The sequence below is a fragment of the Prinia subflava genome, chromosome 6 (assembly GCF_021018805.1).
Source record: "Prinia subflava isolate CZ2003 ecotype Zambia chromosome 6, Cam_Psub_1.2, whole genome shotgun sequence".
Classification (NCBI taxonomy): domain Eukaryota; kingdom Metazoa; phylum Chordata; class Aves; order Passeriformes; family Cisticolidae; genus Prinia; species Prinia subflava.
This window is the reverse complement of record NC_086252.1, coordinates 23,510,530-23,528,178: the sequence shown is the minus strand read 5'-3', so window position 1 is coordinate 23,528,178 and position 17,649 is coordinate 23,510,530. Positions and strand designations below refer to the sequence as shown.

At 57.5% G+C, this 17,649-nt stretch overlaps 2 protein-coding genes across 3 annotated transcripts; both read right to left on the bottom strand.

The window, feature by feature from the left end:
* Window positions 1-348: 348 nt before the first annotated feature.
* On the bottom strand, window positions 349-7,079 carry ABCB6 (ATP binding cassette subfamily B member 6 (LAN blood group)). Of its 2 annotated transcripts, none has more exons than XM_063400711.1 (20): window positions 6,942-7,079; window positions 5,622-6,153; window positions 4,917-5,054; window positions 4,449-4,638; window positions 4,150-4,242; window positions 3,706-3,898; window positions 3,501-3,622; window positions 3,310-3,419; window positions 3,178-3,243; window positions 2,917-3,042; window positions 2,751-2,827; window positions 2,583-2,646; window positions 2,401-2,486; window positions 2,252-2,309; window positions 1,976-2,080; window positions 1,407-1,581; window positions 1,026-1,138; window positions 822-916; window positions 577-645; window positions 349-487 (listed from the first exon to the last, which is right to left on the bottom strand). In XM_063400711.1, exons 2-20 carry the CDS (start codon window positions 6,135-6,137, stop codon window positions 361-363), a joined length of 2,523 nt encoding a protein of 840 aa, XP_063256781.1. In that variant the 5' UTR covers window positions 6,138-6,153; window positions 6,942-7,079; the 3' UTR covers window positions 349-360. The 2 variants fall into 2 exon arrangements, with proteins under 2 accessions (XP_063256781.1, XP_063256780.1); XM_063400710.1 differs by lacking the exon at window positions 6,942-7,079 and adding an exon at window positions 6,792-6,930.
* Window positions 7,080-7,359: 280 nt separating this feature from the next.
* ATG9A (autophagy related 9A) lies at window positions 7,360-17,545 on the bottom strand. The gene is made up of 14 exons (XM_063400709.1): window positions 17,368-17,545; window positions 17,093-17,135; window positions 15,700-15,765; window positions 15,246-15,407; window positions 15,011-15,152; window positions 13,335-14,083; window positions 12,856-13,009; window positions 12,456-12,635; window positions 11,422-11,667; window positions 10,920-11,140; window positions 10,395-10,512; window positions 10,006-10,228; window positions 9,740-9,882; window positions 7,360-9,633 (listed from the first exon to the last, which is right to left on the bottom strand). The coding sequence occupies exons 1-14, from the start codon at window positions 17,468-17,470 to the stop codon at window positions 9,628-9,630; spliced, it is 2,556 nt and encodes an 851-aa protein (XP_063256779.1). The 5' UTR covers window positions 17,471-17,545; the 3' UTR covers window positions 7,360-9,627.
* Between the last annotated feature and the right edge of the window lie 104 nt (window positions 17,546-17,649).

Here is a 17,649-nt window from a genome sequence, read left to right as displayed (position 1 = left end):
CCCTTTGTGTGGGGATGGGACAGATGCTGACAACCTGCTCAACCCCTTGCCCACCTAAGCCCAAGGAGCTCAACCTCGTGGCAGAGGTGCCAGTTGACCCAAGGGCACAGGCACTAACCCTGCCTGCCCCCGCCAAGAGGCGCATACCATGCCCAGAGCACACAGGCAAGGACCTGGGAAGGACCTGGTTTAAGAAACTACACAACAGCAAAATAAACATGTACAAATGTAGTGGAGTGTCCAACCAAATCCCTGCACTTCTGGAGCAGGCAGAGCCCCTGCCTGCAGCCAGCAAAAGACTACCAGGCAGTATGGGGGCCTGGATTCAAGTCAGTGTCACAGCAGAAATCCTGGTCATGTTCACGACGCTTTCTTGCTACCCTGAGGCTTCTCAGTGCGGTGCTCCTTGCTCTCACCCTCGTCCCCAGTCTGCTGCTGCAGCCACATGCCAGCGTACACACCACCCTTCTGCAGCAGCTCCTCATGCCTGTGAGGAGAGCAGAGGGATGCAGGGTCCTGAGCTGGCCCCAGAACCAGGGAGGGGATCCCCTCCCCCAGCCCTCCCCTTGTCCTCACCTCCCTCGCTCCACAATGTGCCCATCCTTAAGCACCAGGATCTGGTCTGCACCTACCACAGTGGAGAGCCTGCAGAGAAAAGCAGGTGTTACTCTGATTTGGGGGGAGGGTTCTTGAGGGTTTGCAGAGTGACAGGAGATGCAATCCCAGGGGCTCTCATCTCCTGAGCAGGAGGCAGGTCTGTAGGCCCCTCTTGCGGAGTCTGGCCAGCACCTCCCAGATCAGCCCTTTCCCCTTGTCCCTACCTGTGTGCAACAACGATGGTGGTGCGGTGGGCACAGACCTTGGCCAGAGAAGCCTGGATGTTCCTCTCAGTCTCTGTGTCAAGTGCAGACGTGGCCTACAAGGGGAGACACAACATGGGGAAGAGATTGTGGCAGTCTGGGCAGCTGCTAGGCATGGGGCTGCAGCAGAGCTGGGTAAGGCTGGGCTGGGGACACTGCTGTTACCTCATCCAGCAGGATGATGTGGGGACCCTTCAGGATGGTGCGTGCAATGGCGACGCGCTGCTTCTCGCCCCCACTCAGCTTCAGCCCCCGCTCCCCCACCTGGGTGTTGTATCCTGCAGGCACAAGAGCAGAAACATGGTGTGCTGGTGCCCTCTGAAATGGAGATGGGGACCTGCTGCAACCACACAAGCACGTGGTGGCGCCTTAGCTCATCCCTGTCCAAGGGCTGATCTAGCCCTGGAAAAGAGGCAGGGAAAGGCAAAGCAAGACAAAGAGTCATGCTGATGTCCCCATGGGAGATGTCACCCAAAGGTGACACCTGTGAAGGCAGCTAGAAGGTCTTAGGGTACCATGGAATGGCAGGAACTGCAGGGGTCTCACCATCAGGAAAAGAAAGGATGCGGTCATGGATGTCAGCAGCCCTGGCTGCCTCCTGTACCTCCTGGTCAGTGGCCAGGATCCGTCCATAGCGGATATTGTTGGCGATGGTGTCGTTGAAGAGCACCGTGTCCTGGGGCACCACCCCAACGTGAGCACGCAGCGAAGCCTGCTTCACCTGGGAGGCAGAGGAGAGGGCTCAGGCAGACCCACACCCAATGCAAAGATCTCTCCAAAACCCAATCCTACCCTCAGCCATGAGCCCCATTCCTTGCAAGCTATGTGCTGTAGGGTTACCCTGCACTACAGGCTCAGCTGCATCTCCACTGTGCAGTGGGGGGCCTGACAGGGCCTTCCCCAGGAGCCCTGGTCAGTACCCAGCATTTCAGCCTGGGGTCCCAGAGTCGTGCCATTCTGCCACTTCTGGCACAGCCATCAGCCTGTGAATGAGGTGTGGGGGCTGCATGCTCACCCCTGCCCTGGGGAGGTACTGGTGCCTGCACTGAGCAATGCTGCGAGGCCCAGATGAGCTGGTGTGTCCACCCTGGTCCCTGGAGGCCCTTCCCCCTAACCTGGGAGATGTCCTGCCCATCAATACGGATGCAGCCACCCTGTACATCGTAGAAGCGGAAGAGCAGACGGATGATGGTGCTCTTTCCAGAGCCTGAAGGTCCCACCTGCACACAAAGGAAAAGGGACTTGGAGATGGCAAATTCCCAGCTGCTGGACGCCAGGGGCTGGTCCTGCTAGGGGGCTGTCCTTCCCACCTTCATATTTTCCAGCCTCTCCACCTCCCACCCACATCCTTCCCTCCCACAGTGAACTCACACTCAAAGTCCCGCTCTCACCAGAGCCAAGGTCTGCCCAGGCATCACAGAGAAAGAGATGTCCTGCAGGATTTCCTTCCTGGAAGAGGGACATGGAGAGGGGCTCAGGGCCACTCCATGGCCCCACATCCCTGTGCCAGGTCCCCCACTCTGTGCCCAGTACCCCATACCCATCCACGTAGCTGAAGTGCACGTTCTCAAACTCAATCTGCCCAGCCTCCAAGCACAGGTCGCTGGCGTTCACCACATCCTTCACCTGTCAAAGCAGAGGTGCAGGCTCAGAGCCAGCCTATCCCCAGGGCAGAACCACAGGCCAAGGGAGGGAGCAAGGTCCAGGAAAGATGGCACCCACCTCTTGCTCCTCGTGAAAGAGCTCAAACATGTTTTCCATGTCCACAAAGGAGTTCTGGATCATCCTGAAGAGGGCAAAGACCAGAGACAAGAGTTTCGGGGAGCACATACCAACCCAGTCACCCACGGAGAGGGGGACACCAGACACCTCCACACCTCCCCGCATTACCTGTAGTAAGTCCCGAACCAGTTGAGCGGCGTGTAGAGCTGGATTATGTAGCTGCCAAAGAGGACAAAATCCCCCACCTGGAAGGGACAGGGTATTAGGGCTCTGTGACCACCAGCCCCAGAGCCCCACCTCAGCAGGGGTCTGCACAGGCTGGCACCAGCCTTACCTGCAGCTTGTTTTCAGTGACATAGTAGGCACAGAGCAGGGACCCTGCCAGCAGTCCTAGGCCAATGACCAGGTTCTGGGTCTGGTTGAGGAGGCCCAGCGAGGCACTGACCTTCCATTCCGAGACCTGGAAGAGACAAAGTCCTGTGGGATGCTGCTGCCTCCAAACCAGACCCATGGTGAGCTTCATCATCCCCGCAGGTCCCTGTGAGATTTGGCTTCTTCCCCCTTGGTGCCCCCGAAGGTGCTGAGCATCCCGTACCTGGTACTTGACAATGGCATCGTTAAAGCGGTTCACCTCATAGCTCTCTGCATTGTAGTACTTCACCTACAGGAGCAGAGCTGGTATCAGCACCCAAGCAGGACTCAGTGACCCCCCCAACTCCTACAGTACCGTCTCAAAATTGAGGAGCGAGTCCACCGCCCGGGACTTGGCCTCATTGTCCCGTGTGTTCATGTCCCGACGGTACTTGGTTCTCCACTCAGTGATGAAGATGGTCAGAGCTGTGGACAGGAGGAAGCTGCGATGGAAGGCTCCTGCCACCCCACAACCTGGCAGACCTGCACCCTGACCCCTCCACTCACTCAGGTACAGGCTCATACACACGAAGATGATGAGACCAAACCAAGCGCTGAAGACCGAGGTGAAGTAAACTATGCTGATGACAATATCCGCAATGGTGGGGAAAATGCTGAAGACGATGTAGCTGGGGTGGGAGGGGAGATGGGGCATCAGCCCAGCTCGGTGGCACTGCCCGGCCGACCCCACCCACCACAGGCACACTCTGACCTGAGCAGGCTGTTGATGCTGCTGGTGCCCCTGTCCACGCTACGCAGCACCTCACCAGTGCGACGCCCCAGGTGCCAACGCAGGGACAGCCCGTGCAGGTGGGCAAAGAGCTGCACCTGCACCTGCCGGTTGGTGAACTGCTGCACCCACACCCACAGGAAGGTGCGCAGGTTGCTCACAAAGCCAGTGGAGCCTGCAGGGCAACATGGAAAGGCCAGCCGAGATCAGCCCCACTGAGACATGCAGGACTTCCAGAAGTCCAGCTGGGAAAGGGGGATTTGGGATGAAGCCCACACACTCTCCCTAACCTGGGACCTGCCCTGGTTGTTAATTCCAGGAGAGTAGCAGTGATTGGGCATATGAGCTTCCTTGACCACCCCAGCACTGGTGGATGTGACCAATATCACCTCTTGTCAGTGCCCCATCCTTCCCAATGATCCTTACCAGCACCTCCACCTTGCAAGAACTTCAGCCCCACATAGCTGCAGACAGTCCAAGCCAGGGTGTGCCAGGGAGCGCCCACTGTCAGCTCATTCACTGTGGGAAATGTGCCAAGGGTCAGGATGGAGGGATGGGAGCACCCCAGGGTGCCTGTGGGAACTAGCCCCAGAAGCCAGTGCTAGACCCTGACTCCCTGGACTCCGCTCCTGCAAAACTCCTGTAGCCCTCCAGGTCACTCCAACACCCCCCAGCCCTTGGTGAGGCTGTGGCAAGCCTCACATACCAAGCTCCAGGTGCCTCACCAATGTTCTTGTAGTAGATGGGGACGAAGACATTGATGGCCCGCTCCAGCCCCATGAGTGCCATGCAGAACAGCACCAGTGCCTGCAGCAGGTGGTTGCCCTTCGGCCACATGTATGGCACCAGCAGCCGCAGTTTCCTCCGGAAATCCTTCCAGGTGGAGGTGGTCCTGCTGGCATCAGTCAGGAGTGGCTAGGGGAGAGCAGACCAAGGAGTCATTGCCCTGGCACCCCAATCCAGCTGGCAATGGCCCAGGGCAATACCCCAAGAAAACCAGCCCTACTCCACAGTGCCCACTCCATCCTCCAAACAGGGGGATCCTAGTGACAGCAAGCAGGGAGCTTGGGCAGCCCTAAACCTATTTCCTCCCAGATCTCCTGAAGCTGCTGATCCCAGGGCAGCTGTATTTCTATTTTACCCCCAGCTCCCTCCTAGCAATATCCTAAAATTGCTTCAGTCCCAGGACTGACCTGGCTGTTTTCCACGTCCCGCTCCTCCTCATTGATTAGCAGCATGTAGGGTTTGCGGGGCAGCCCTGGGGCCTTCATGCCCAGGATGAAGAGCATGAATGTGCAGATGTAACGCAGCAGCCAGAAACCAAACTGCACCTGAATGGAGAGTGAGAGTTCAGCATCTCAGCTGGCCCTCAGCACAGCCCTGAGCATGGGATGGGTATGATCTGAGAGAGACAATGAGCAGAGCATAGGGATGGCATGCAGTGTGTCAGGGGACACCCCATGCAGCTCAGTGAGAGTCCCTGGTTGAGCACAGCACCTCAGGTAGTACCCAGACCTCCTCCTTTTTCCCCGCCTCATCCAGCTCCACACTCTCTGGATCAAGGTGCACCTACTCTACGGGGTGCCTGGGGGCAAAAGCCTGTGAGAAACAGAGAAACACCCCTACTTCTGCACCTGGATCTAGGCTGGGTAGAAGCAGGAACTGAGCTGGGTGAGGGTGTGGAGAGAGATGTGCGATAGCTGGGCTTGGGACTGAAATACTTGGCAGATGTGTAGGTACAACCCAGGACTGTATACACCCTGGACATGGCAGGTCATGACATGCATACTCCATCCCCACACCATGATGCTGCAGTCCCTCCCACCCCCAAAGGTGGCTCGTCCCCTTTCCCTGGCCACAGCCCCACAGCCCCACAGCCCCACAGCCCCCCAACCCACCTTCTGGTTGGTGTCCTCCAGTGCCCACCACCACAGAGGGCTCCTCCAGCACACCAGGGTCAGGTTCTCAGCAGCAAAGGCTAGTGCCCAAAAGAGGAGGAGGACAGTGCCATGGCCCCGTGTTCGGTCATGGGCCAGCACGCGGGTATGCTCCAGCTGCAGGAGGGCAATGGCACAGCCCCAGCTGAGGGCCCAGAGGCAGGCGTGCAGCAACATATACCCATAGAGCTGTCTCAGCCCCACTCCTTGCCACAGCAGCCCAGCAAAGGGCTGCAGGGCCAGGAACAGGGACAGCAGGACCTGGCCGCAGTACAGGCGAGAGCGGGGAATGTACTTGGGCTCCATGGCACGGCTGAAGCGGGCGTAGCAGGCATACTGCAGGGCACCCAGCAACAGGCAGACGCTCAGCAGCACGGATGGCACCAGTGTGAAGAAGAAGCAGGGCTGGAAGCCCTCCTGGACCCAGGCCTGGGTGATGGAGTTGTTGCCCTCACAGTAGCCTCCCAGCACGGCCATCCTGGCAGGTCACCAGCTGTGGAGAGAAGAGAGCCGGAGGCAAGGTTTCAGGATGGGCTGTGGTACCAGCTGCACAGAGGGACTAACAGTGAGAGCTCATGGCCAAGCAGCAAGAGCCCTCACAGGGCAGGGGAAGTACTGCTGGACATGGACACACAGAACAAGCCTCATGGAGCACACACAGAGCGGTGCATGCAAGCAGGGCCAGCTTTGCATGGCGATGGCCATGAGCACCACACCTGCTGTGTGCCCTGGACGGGAGCACAACATTAGACTGAGCCCCTCAGAGCCACCCGGGCCACTGAGGATGCCCTCGGGCGTGAGAACAGCGGGAGCAGCAGGAATAGGAAGGCAGAGTGAAGCTGGGACCGGTCTCAAGTGGGAGGGAGCAAGGAGGGTGATGCAGCGGCAAGAGCGCAGGTGGGGGAGCGGGCGGGGATGGGGAGGATGCTCGGGGAACCGCGGGCCGTGCAGGGGAGAGGCAAGGGCAAAGACAGCGACACATCGGGGAAACACTCGCAGAGAGCGAGGCAGAGGCCGCGCCGGGTGAATGCCCGGGCGGTGCCGGCGCCGCTCAGGCCCCGGACAGGCGGCCGCGGCCCCGTTGCCGCCGTGTCGGCCCGGCCGCTGTGTCAGCCCGCCACGCCCGTTCACCTGCCCCGGGCCACCGGCCTTGGCCCGCTCCGGGCCCGCGCCGTCGCCCGCCGCCGCCAGCCGGGCCCCAGCGCCGTTCCGCCCCGCCCCGCTCCCCGCCCCGCGCCGGCTGCTGCCCGCCCGCCTCCTTCCCGGCGCCGGCACTGCAACCTCGGCGTGCGTCCCTTCCCCGGGGCCGGGCGGCACGGTCCTCCCCCGCAGCGCCGGGATGGGGAGGAGCCGCTGCCGCGGGACACTCTCCCAGGCCGGTGGCCGCGGAGGGTGTCCGCCCCTGCTGGGACACGCCCCGCTCTCGCCTATCGCCGCCGCCAACCCGGCCCTGCGGTGCCGCGATAGCCCCGGGCACCCCCGCGGGGCCTCCCGCCAGAGGTCAAGCAGGACGAGGCAGTGCCCTCACGGGGATAAATATAGCCCCTGCCTCCTCCCGCGGCTGCGACGACGCTCCTGGGAGCTCCCAGTGCCGCCGGAGCAGCCGCAGGCTCCTCCCAGCCTCCTGCTGCCATCGCAGGCCAGGCCCAGGTGGGCTGCACGGTACCGCAGAGCGAAGGGAGACTCGGACACGGGCAGGGATGATACACCCCATCTTTATTAGACGGCTATACAGCTGTACAGCGAGGGCACGGGGGTATGATACCGCACTCCCCAGGGACCCCCGTGCCTGCACATCTCAGGAGGAGATGAGAAAGAGTGGCTCGCCATGCACATGGGACACTGACACAAGCAAAACATGCGGCAAAGACTTGGGCCTGCTATGCCTGGCCTCTCCCTCCTGCCAGCCCAGGGAAAGATCCAGAGTTTCGGCTTGCCCCAGGGCACTGCCTCCAGCCGTTCAGCTGTACAGACCAGCAGCAACTCAATTAGGAAGCCCAGATTTAGTGTCCCACGGGCCCAGACAGGGGAGGCAGCAGCCTGGGCACCAATAGAAGCCGCTGGAAATTCTGGGTTCCTGGGAGAATTGCTTTCTGCTTTCTTTCACCCAGCCAAGACAGCCTCAAGCTGAAGCTGCTGTGGAGCAGTTGCAGCCACTTCTCCATGGAAGGACCCCAGCAGCACCCAGGTCCACAGAGTCCTGAGCCCAGCACTGAAGAGCTGACTCCCACCCTGAGCTCTGCTTTTGAACACTCTGATCTCATACAGACCCCAGAGCAGTCATAGCTCCAGCCCTGCCCAGCCCACCCCATAGCAACAAGGGGCCTGCTACCCCAAAGAGCCTGCCCCTGTGCAAGACCCCTGGCTCTGCTCATGCCCAGGCTACCCGGGTGCAGAAGCACTGGCAGCAGGTGGCTTAGAGCTCTCTCAGGCTCAAAGGGCAGAGAGCAATAACCCTGGCAGGAGAGGAGGGATGGCCCTGGACTCCAGAGACAGCAGAGTAGGATGTGCAGTGATCACAGAGGGCATAGCAAAAGCAAGCAGCCCCTGCCAGAGGCAAGGGGAATGGAAAGTAAGTCATGGGCAGGAGTTAGTTGGGATGCAATTCCCCAGAAGCTGCAAAGAGAAAAGAGGAAAAACAGAAGGATAGTGGGAAGGTCTTGTCTGAGGCCATACTGCACAGCAGGGATCCCGATTCTCCACCACCATCTGAAGCCTGGGCTGAGGTGTGCCTCTCCTTTCTGGGTTCAGAATGCCCCTCCTTGCTCTGCCAGGCCTAAGACAGCTACATGGTCTCCACAGCAGCTGAAACCATGTTGTAAGCAAAAGAAAGGTTTCAGGAAGAAAGGAGCAGCTGGGAACCTCTGGGCAAGATTCAAGATGACCCAAAGCCTTTGCCAGGGAAGAGGAAAGGCCAAGTTCCACAGGAACAGCTGCATCAGAAGAACAGACCCAATACAACAGCACCTGGGCATGGGGAAAAAGGCCTTTTTCGTGCCTGGAGAAAAGGAACCAACACACAGAGCACAAGACCTTCAGGTTGGGCTCCAAGGGGGCTGTGAGCACTCCTGGAAGATGCCAGGCTGCTCCACACTGGGGTCTCTTTGGCACTGCAGGAGGGCCCACTTGTGGCCCACATCCCATGGGTGCCATACATGGGGAGGATGCTGCTGCCCTAGCACAGAGGTGTCACTCCAATGACCCTTTCTGGCATGCAGGGAATGGGCCAGCTGTTATGAGTCAGGGAAGAGCTGTAGCATCCTTGGATCCAAGAGCTGTTCCCACCAGCTCTATATCCCACCTGTACTCATATCAGCAGCAGCAACCAGGGCTCATCCCTATGCAGGGTCCTGGGACAGAGGGGTGGGTGACTGCCCCGCTGTCGTCCTGCTCTGGGCTGAGAGGCACAGCACTGGTCCTCTCTGGGAGGACTAACGTGGTCCTAGGCACCTCCTCAGGGCTGCAGGCAGGACAGTGTGCTGCTACAGGCTGAGCTAGACCACCCTCAACAACTCCTGCCCTCATTTTGGTGGCAGGTCACAGCTTCGGGCGCACATCTGGATGGAGCTGACGCCATCTCACATCCCTTTGAAGAGCAGCTGCTGCTGCCACCTCCAAACCAGTCTACCAGCAGCTCCTCACTGCTAGTCCTGTCATGTCAGCTTCCACAGGCTCTGCAGAGATCCTTTGACACGGACGATACAGATGTGAACACAGACACAGGTATGTACTCACACACGCATTCACCCCACAAGTCAGAGTGGCGTTGACTTGACACATGGCTGGACACAGCCACAGCAAAGGTGCTGTGCCACAGCAAAGACACTGGTCTGGCAGTTTTGTCTCTTCGACAATTGATGGCAACAAAATGTCCACTCAGGACAGGAGAAGAATCAAGCCGATGCCACATCCCGCTGTCCAGGTGGCTCCCAATCTGCAAGCCCCATGAGATCCCCAGCCTACCAGGCTATACCTGTAAGACAGAGACAGACTATGGCACCTACTGGGACCAGCTGCCAGCACCCCAACCTGGCATCAGAGTACACCTTGCCCCTCTCAGCCACAGCCATCACCCTTACCTTGTGGATCTGTGGCGGAAGCTCGTCCTCCGAGCTCTCCTCTGGCACGGGCTCTGGGTGCCTTGCTGACTGCCCGTCCTCGGCCCAGCCTCCCAGAGGAAGGCGGGAGAAATGTGATGGGGCTCTGTGCACTGTGCCTGGGTCTTCAAGAGAGGCAAGAAGTTAGATTAGCTTCTTGGGGGACTGCCAGTGCCTAGCAGCAGGCAGGCTGCTTGTGCCAGTCCATAAAGGGCACCAGTTACAGAGCTCTGCCCTGGCTCCCGTACCTGTGATGCCACCATATCGCCGCTGGAAACCAGTCTGCAGCGTGGCTGTCTCCTCGGCAGGCTGCCGCACTGAGGAGAAGGGGTAGCTGGCAGAGCGGGGAATGGGGACAGAGCCACCCCGCTGAGCGTCCAGCTCCTCGTGGGCACTCTCCCCACTCTCGTCACTCTCCCGTCGGTGCCAAGTGTGCCGCTCGGGCTCCAGCTGGGCTTGCTGCTTGTGCAACTGCAGGCCAAAACATGAGTGACTCAGCTGTGTGGGAGAAACCAGATGCCCAGACACACCCTCTCCGCAGCACTGCATACACACTGGTTTTCTCATCACAACGGAGGGCAGCCCAGTCCTGCCTTGCTCCGTGCCCCTCTGGCCAGCCCTGCTCTGGGTTGCTCACCTCGTGCATGTAGAGTGCATGAAGACTCATCTCAGTCGAGGCGTACTCCGACAGGATCATGCTCTGCAGTTGACCCTCCCAGGCGCTGCTCCCAGAGCTCACAGTCCTTGCATCAGCACTGCCACAGAACACACCAGCAATGTTTGCTGCCCAGGTGTCCCCACACTGCCCAGCCCCTCTCCACTCTAATGGCAGGCACACAGAGATCTGCTCCTGAACTGGGTATGAAAAGGCCCTCTGCAGCTTCTCCCAAAATACACAAGCCCTGCTATGGCACTGCCTCTTCCTTACACAGGGGTCTCTCACTGCTGTGGTACCTACAGGAGAACACTAAGTCCCTGATGCTATCCTTTGGGGCCAGCCTTAGCACCTAGACCTGAGTCTAACTCTGCTTGTGAATGTCCCTTGCTGTCCAGGCTGTAGAGATAAATGCCACCACACATCTAGGACAACAAGATGGCATTTGGGCAAAGGGTAAAGGAATGTCCAAGGTGTCTGGCTGCCCTTCTCCAGCCAGCAGCTTACCCAGAGGCTGTCATGGCACTGGCACCACGAGGCTGGGCTCCCTCTCCATCCCTTCCCGATGCCTGGAAGCCACTGGAAGGCTGCTGAGCAGACTGGAGTGGGGAGAAGGAACGCAGAGCCGAGGCCACTTCTGAGAGATGGCGGGAAGCCTGTCCATCCCGGCTCATGTGGAAGCCCAGTGCTGAGGAGCCTGCTATCACATTGGCAATCAGGCTGTGAGGCTGCAGAGGTGAAAGAGAAAGAATCACTGTCCTGTGCAGAGCTGGAGGACTGATCCCACCAGACACACAGAGCTGGGCTATCTTGGCCCCTCTCTCACCTCACAAGGCTCTAGGACAGCCTGTTACCTTCTCTAGAAACCCAGAACTGTCCCAGATCTACCACGTATTCATTCCCAGATACATCCCAGGCAAGGGCAAAATTCCCCAGAGGACCTGATGATGAATTTGCCAGCATGGAGCAAGCACCCCAAGAACAACCCACATGCCCTGAGCCTGGGTACCTCTGATTCCGACTGCAGGGACTGGATGGAGCTGAAGAGAGCATTTTCAGGGAGCACAGCCTGCTGAGCCAGTGCCACGCTGCTGTCCCGGTGCACACGCTCCTTCAGGAAGCCAATGAAGGCTGTGCTCTCGCGGGGTGGCTGCCACTTGGGGTTGGTGATGGCAAAGTGCATGAGGGATAGCTCTGTCTTGCCATCCTCAGCCTGCTGGTAAATGGAGGCCTCCGTCTTTCCTGCTGACATCCACTGTGGAACACAGACATGTAATGAGAGACAGGATCTGCTTTACAACCCTGCCAGCCCTGGGAATCTTGAAGTCAGTCTGGGCAAAGCACCCAACACCCAGCCCATGCAAGGTCATGGCTCCCTATGTAGCAGGTGCTATAGCAAAAATCCCCATGCTCATTCAGCCATTTCAGCCTGGAGAAGAAGCAACAAGCACAGTGTGTTCCATCTCCATCCCAGAACATGAATTGCTGCAAGGGAGCTGGGGAGCTGGGAACAGTCACACACACAGGAACAGTTAGAGTCAACAAAGGACTCTTACTAAGAGCTTCCTGCCCCAATGAGTTCACTTCCTTCCTAGTTCATGACTGTGTCTCTAGGAAGTTTTTCCTTAGACAAATAATTTAAATGCCCAGGCACAGGACCCCTTTTGCCTCCATCGTAGATTTTGCATAATGGAAAATGCTTCCCATTTCCTCTAGACTGCTTCTCTCCTGACCACAAGCAGATCAACTTCTTAGTGGTCACACTTTCTAAAAGTCCCCATTCCACTCTCCTGAGGACACAGAACCCTTGGCTGTGAAAACAGGCAATGACATCAAAAAAATTACACAGCCTGATTCCCAAAGGATCTGGTCAATTATCACAGCTGGGCCACAAGAGCCTTCTGGAGCTGGTGAATTGTGTTGCCAAACCCAGACACCCTAGAGAGAGGTGGGTGGCTGGGCTGTGGGCTGCCACAAGTGGTGAGTTCGGGCATCTCATGGGTCTAAAGGACCAGACATGCTGGTGGGCAGCCCAGGACCTACCGCAGGGTGGCCGTGCTGGCGCACGTCCATCTGGGCAAAGGAGCAGGTATCACCCACACCCACCACCTCCACGGTGAAGTTACGGAAGAAGTCAACAATGTCCAAGGACTTGGGTCGCAGGCAGATGATGAGGATCAAGGGGGTAATGATGGGACTCAGGAGCTCTTCCAGGATGAAGACCTGAGCACAGAGATGATGGGGTCAGCACAAACTTGAGGGTCAAAACACCCACAATCCCAAAACAGACTCCAGCGGTAGCCCTCCATCTTCTGGGGCAGGGTACCTCTGAGGATGCTGCCTTGTTTCTCTATGAGCCCAGGAGCTGTTGAGCTCCCCAGCACCTTCTCCCTCCTGCAGGGATGGGGGCAAGTCCCCAGCCCCACAGTTAAGCCAAGCTCACCGCTTTGTACTGGAAAAGCTGGGCAAACTCGTCCCTGGTCTCATAGCGGTGGGCATTGCCCTGCCAGTGGTCAGGCATGTAGTGGATGTGTGCCAGGATGACTCGCAGCAGCTGCTCTGGGCAAAACACCAGGTGCTGGTCAGGGATGAAAGACCTGCAGGACAGGACAGGGCAACATCACAGCATTACACCTCAGCTCCTGGGAGATGTCATCTTGGGAGGGCAAGGTGACTGGGCCATATCACAGCTCTACCTATAACCTTCCGCCCAGACCAGCCCCTCACACCATACAACCACTGCAGCCAGGATCACTGCAATCCCCTTTCTCCAGCCTGGTCCTGCCTCTCCCCAGCCATGCCCTCATTCACGCACACTCAAATCCATTTGCAAGCAAAGAGCATGTTTACATGGATTGCTGCCAGCCCCACTGCTCCCTGCAGCACTGCCAGGAGCACGGGGGCAGCACAGACCCACCTCACCTGCACACCGTGATGCCCACCCCGAGCAGGGTGACCGTGGTCAGGACGTGCTCAACCGCAAGCACGTCCTCATCATAGATGGTGAGAGCGATGAGCACAGCCAGGATGGAACCAGCAAAGAAGGCCACGTTCTTGGCCACGATGGTGAGAAGCGGGGAGATAAAGCAGTTCATGTACTTGGAAGCTGGCTTGTACCCCTTGCTGAGGCGTGAGTGCAGTTCATGATCCAGCTCATTGAAGTGACGGAGGTAACAGCGGCCATAGAGAGACCAGCAGCGGGCACCCAGGCTGCCCGGCTCCCGCTTCAGGATCTCCGTGTAGCTGAAGAAAGCATAGAGGATCTGCCAGATGAGGATGAGGGGGCAGAGAAGGAAGTTAGCAATGCCAATCCAGAGGATGCGGGTGCTGAGCTTCTCAGCCAGCTCCAGGCGGTTCCCGGCACGCTTGTATTCAGCCTTCAGGCTCCACTCATTCTCAAAGAGGGAGCCAGGACCCCAGAAGAAGATGAGCTCAAAGTTGTACTTGAGCCCACGGGTGTAGAAGACGGTGTCTCCCAGCAGGGGCAGGCGGAAGCGGATGGGCAGCAGTGACTTGTTCACCATGGCCACCATGTAGTTCTTGAAGCGGAGGATGCGGTGATAGATGTCCAGCTCTGTCAGCTCCTTCTTGTGGATGCAGATCTGGTGCTCCTTCTGGATCTGCACAATGCGGGCCTGCACCTCCTGCCAGGTGTAGTAGGGCAGGGTGGACTGGAAGGTGGACAAACAGCGAGATTAGGAGCAAGAAGTATCCAGGGACAGAAGCCAGGCTGAGCCCATTGAAGTAGCAGGTCCCAGCACACACCTTGGGGTGCTGACAAAGTGCATGTGACAGCAGGACATGCGGCACCTTCTGGCACCACTTCAGCCTGCAGCAGGCAAACCCCACACCTTGCCTTGGTGCCCTTTACCCCCTAGATTAGCACAGATGACTGTTTCCCAGCCACTCATGCACCAGCTTCCTAGGAGGCATAAAAACAGGTCCAGACTTCCATGGATCCTCCCAGAGCTGCCATTTGGAGACAGCAGGGAGAAACAAACACAGAAGGGACTTATGCAGTATCCCAGATGTAACCCATGGAAAAACTGGGGACAAACCAAGCCTTTTGGCTCATGCCACCTTTCTCAAGACACTTTCTCCCTCTAAAGGGTGCGCACATGCTTTTTTACATTCATCAGAGCAAGAACTCTGGACTTCGATGTATATGCAAGCCTCAAACCCCATCTGTGACACACTGATCTCCTGTGTGACCTTCACAACTAAGTAGCTCCAAGTCTCCCAAGTAAACAAGGAAGCTGAGGTTGTCCACACCCCAGGGAGGTATGAGGATATCCTCACTTACGCCTTCTCTATGGAAGGCATCACAGGAAAGGCCACCACTGAAGAATACACATATTGGATGGCATATGGCAGAGGCATGTGGCAGCAGGCGGAGAGTCAGACTGGGCAGAGAGGGGTTAACACAGAATAAACTGGCTGCTGGAGAAGAGGCTGAAAGGAGATCATGTGGTTATGGAGCAGAGCGAAGAGCACTCAGTCTGACTGAGGAGAGCTGTGAAGGCAAGTTGCAACCACCCAGCAAATGCCTCCCACGACCCTCGGCAGCCCCGTGTGCAGCCCCTGGCTCAGCGACTTACCATGGGGATCTTCAGGGCATTGATGTAGAAAGAGTGGATCTCCCAGTAGCAGCAAATGTTGTAGATAAATTTGACGAGTCGGTGGATCCAGAAAACCCCAGCTATCACCAGGATGCAGATGAGGAAGCTGTTTGCCTGGATTCTGCAAGCAAGAAAAGGCAAGTAGTGGGATACAGGCCCAGACAGGAGCTCTGAGTAGTTAAGAAAACAAGAGCAGTGGCTAACATGCCCCTACCTTGCACTGCAGACATTTGGAGGCAGGAAGGCATCTGGCAGAGTCACCTTAATGGGCTCGCTGGGATGCTGGCTGTGATTTAATGCTTTGTTGGCAAAGAGGATGTCATAATCAACACAGCTGATAAGAAAGGTAGTGAATGCCACCACAAAGATGAACTGCCTGTGAAAAAAGAGAAGTGTTGTGAGGGAATCACCCTTCTGCTCCACCACAAAACATGAAGCAGCCAGGGTCATATGCCATGGAGAAGCAGTCCCACAGCCATGGCAGCAGGAACGCTCACAGGTTCCTCACACTGAAATGCAGGTTTGGGGCATGGAAAACCCTGATGAAGGGGAGACAGGACAATCATGAAAGGAGCCCTTCCACCTACACAGTTGCAAGTGCTTGGCAAGTGCCTGTGACTGTTCCCCAGCAGGTGTCACAGCCCCAGCAGAGGGGAACATGTACTTACATGAGCTCAAAGATCTCTCCGATGAGCATGCAAGTGAAGCCATTCTTCTGATGCAGGTTATAGACGTAAAAGCCGCAGTCAAGGAAAACAGCATGGAGACTTCTCTCTGATGAAGGCTGAAGAGGCTTTGGACCCACTGGTATTCCACAGCTCCTCAGCCAAGTCTCCCTTCACCACCAAAGAAAATCTCTCCCACCCCTACTCATCAGCAAGTTGGTTCTCCACTGCAGGAAAACACACTCTGCCCCAGTAAAGCACAGCTAGGGTAGAAGGACTTTGCTTCATTCATGCTCTTTTCTTCCTGCACTCAACACCCACAGTGGGGTCTGTTCAGCACAGCGCAGAAACTCAGCCTGCACAATGGTGGATAGGGCAGGGCAGGACAACACAGAGACAGATAAAAATGCATTTAGTGGCACCTGGCACGTGTTCCTGACCTCAGCAATATGGGCAGCATAATTAACACAATTGTATAAGGCAAGCAGCCATTCTCTGTCACCAAGACAGGTCACCACCTATTAGTGGGTCACCCTTTCCACAGTTATCAGGTGCTGAAGGTCCTGTGAATCAAGTAGATAAATCAAACAGGTTTCTGCTTTCCCTCCCTATGGGCCTCAAGATTCCTTGGCACCAGACTGATTACTCTCTTCTGTGCTGTCCTTGAAGGTCCCAGGCACCTGGCCAACCCAACAGAGGTGATGATCCCGTTACAGAAGAGGGAAGTATTAGCAGCACCCAGAGCCCTATCCACAAAATCAAGGAGTTACAAATCCTAAGTGGGAACTTGTATCACAGCTGCTGGTGGACAGCGAGACCGAGGACCCCTCAGTAGCCAGAGATACCCCCATGGTCATCTGCTTGCTCTGAGGACTAAGTGAATGACTGCAATTATTTTACGTGATTTTTGAGTCTGCATTATGATCGTGATACTGATACAGCAAACCATATATTTAGATAGGACCAGATCTGTAAAGAGTCCAGATGATTAGAAACCACAAACTAAGAGATACTATACAATTCTGTTCTATGCTACTTATAAAATTGTACTACACTGATTCTGCCTACAGAAATCCTGTGCTACTCTGATTGTAAATGTCACGCTATACCCAAGAGCAATAAGATCTTTTTAAAAATATAACACATTAACTGTAACTACAACAGTACCATCGTCACTTTCCCAAGAATTCCTAGAAGAACCTGTATGAGCCTGTGTCAAGTGTCAGCATCCCAAGGTGTGGGGGTGCTGTCAGCCCCTCTGGAGCTGTGTAGTGTCCTACAGGAATGAGCTGACTGCCCAAGCTCCAAGTTACACAAAGCTCCGTGTTTTCGCTGTACTTAGACCTGGGAGGAGGGGGATACATCCCGCCTGACCCTGGCCCTGCAAAAGGATATGCGAGAGAAGAAAAGGTCGAGGTTCTCGATGTGATGCCACGGAGCTGAAGGAAGAAGCAGCACAGGGTGAGGGGCCCTCAACACACTCACCCTTGGTGTTGTGACAGACACAACCTACCCGTTCCCCCGCTGCCCCTGGCACCCGAGGCCCCAAACCAGCCCCGCAGCCGCCACCCCGGCTCCCCTTAGCGTCCAGCTTCTCCCCTGCGTCCCCGGCCTCTTCCGCACCCCGCCGCTGGCCAGGCCCCAACCCCCGGTGCCGGTGCCATCGCTCACACTTGGCGCCCTCAGGGACGTGGACGAGCAGGTCGCCGCCGCCGGGGGGAGACTCGGTGGAGGAGCTCTCCAGGCGCTGGTACTGCGTCTCGAAGTGGGCCATGGCGGGGCCCCGCGCCCCCGGCGCCGCCACCGGCCCGGTGCGGCCCGGCCCGGCCCTCGACTGGCGGACACGGCGCCCAATGGCGAACGGGGGGTGGGACACGGGCGGCCAATGGGCGAGAGGGGGGCGGGCCCCGCGGCGGCGCGCGGGATGTGACGAGCGGCACTTCCGGGCCCAGC

Bases quoted from the DNA above. Each gene is read 5' to 3' on its own strand.
- ABCB6 (XM_063400711.1), bottom strand. From the start codon at position 6,137: ATGGCCGTGCTGGGAGGCTACTGTGAGGGCAACAACTCCATCACCCAG. The intron at 4,243-4,448 runs GTGAGGCACCTG...CATTTCCCACAG, and splicing joins CATCTACTACAAGAACATTG to TGAATGAGCTGACAGTGGGC. The intron at 3,623-3,705 runs GTCAGAGTGTGC...CTCCCACCCCAG, and splicing joins AGCATCAACAGCCTGCTCAG to CTACATCGTCTTCAGCATTT.
- ATG9A (XM_063400709.1), bottom strand. From the start codon at position 17,470: ATGGCCCACTTCGAGACGCAGTACCAGCGCCTGGAGAGCTCCTCCACC. The intron at 11,668-12,455 runs GTAGGTCCTGGG...TGTGTTCCACAG, and splicing joins GCCAGCACGGCCACCCTGCG to TGGATGTCAGCAGGAAAGAC. The intron at 11,141-11,421 runs GTACCCAGGCTC...TCACCTCTGCAG, and splicing joins CCCTGCAGTCGGAATCAGAG to CCTCACAGCCTGATTGCCAA.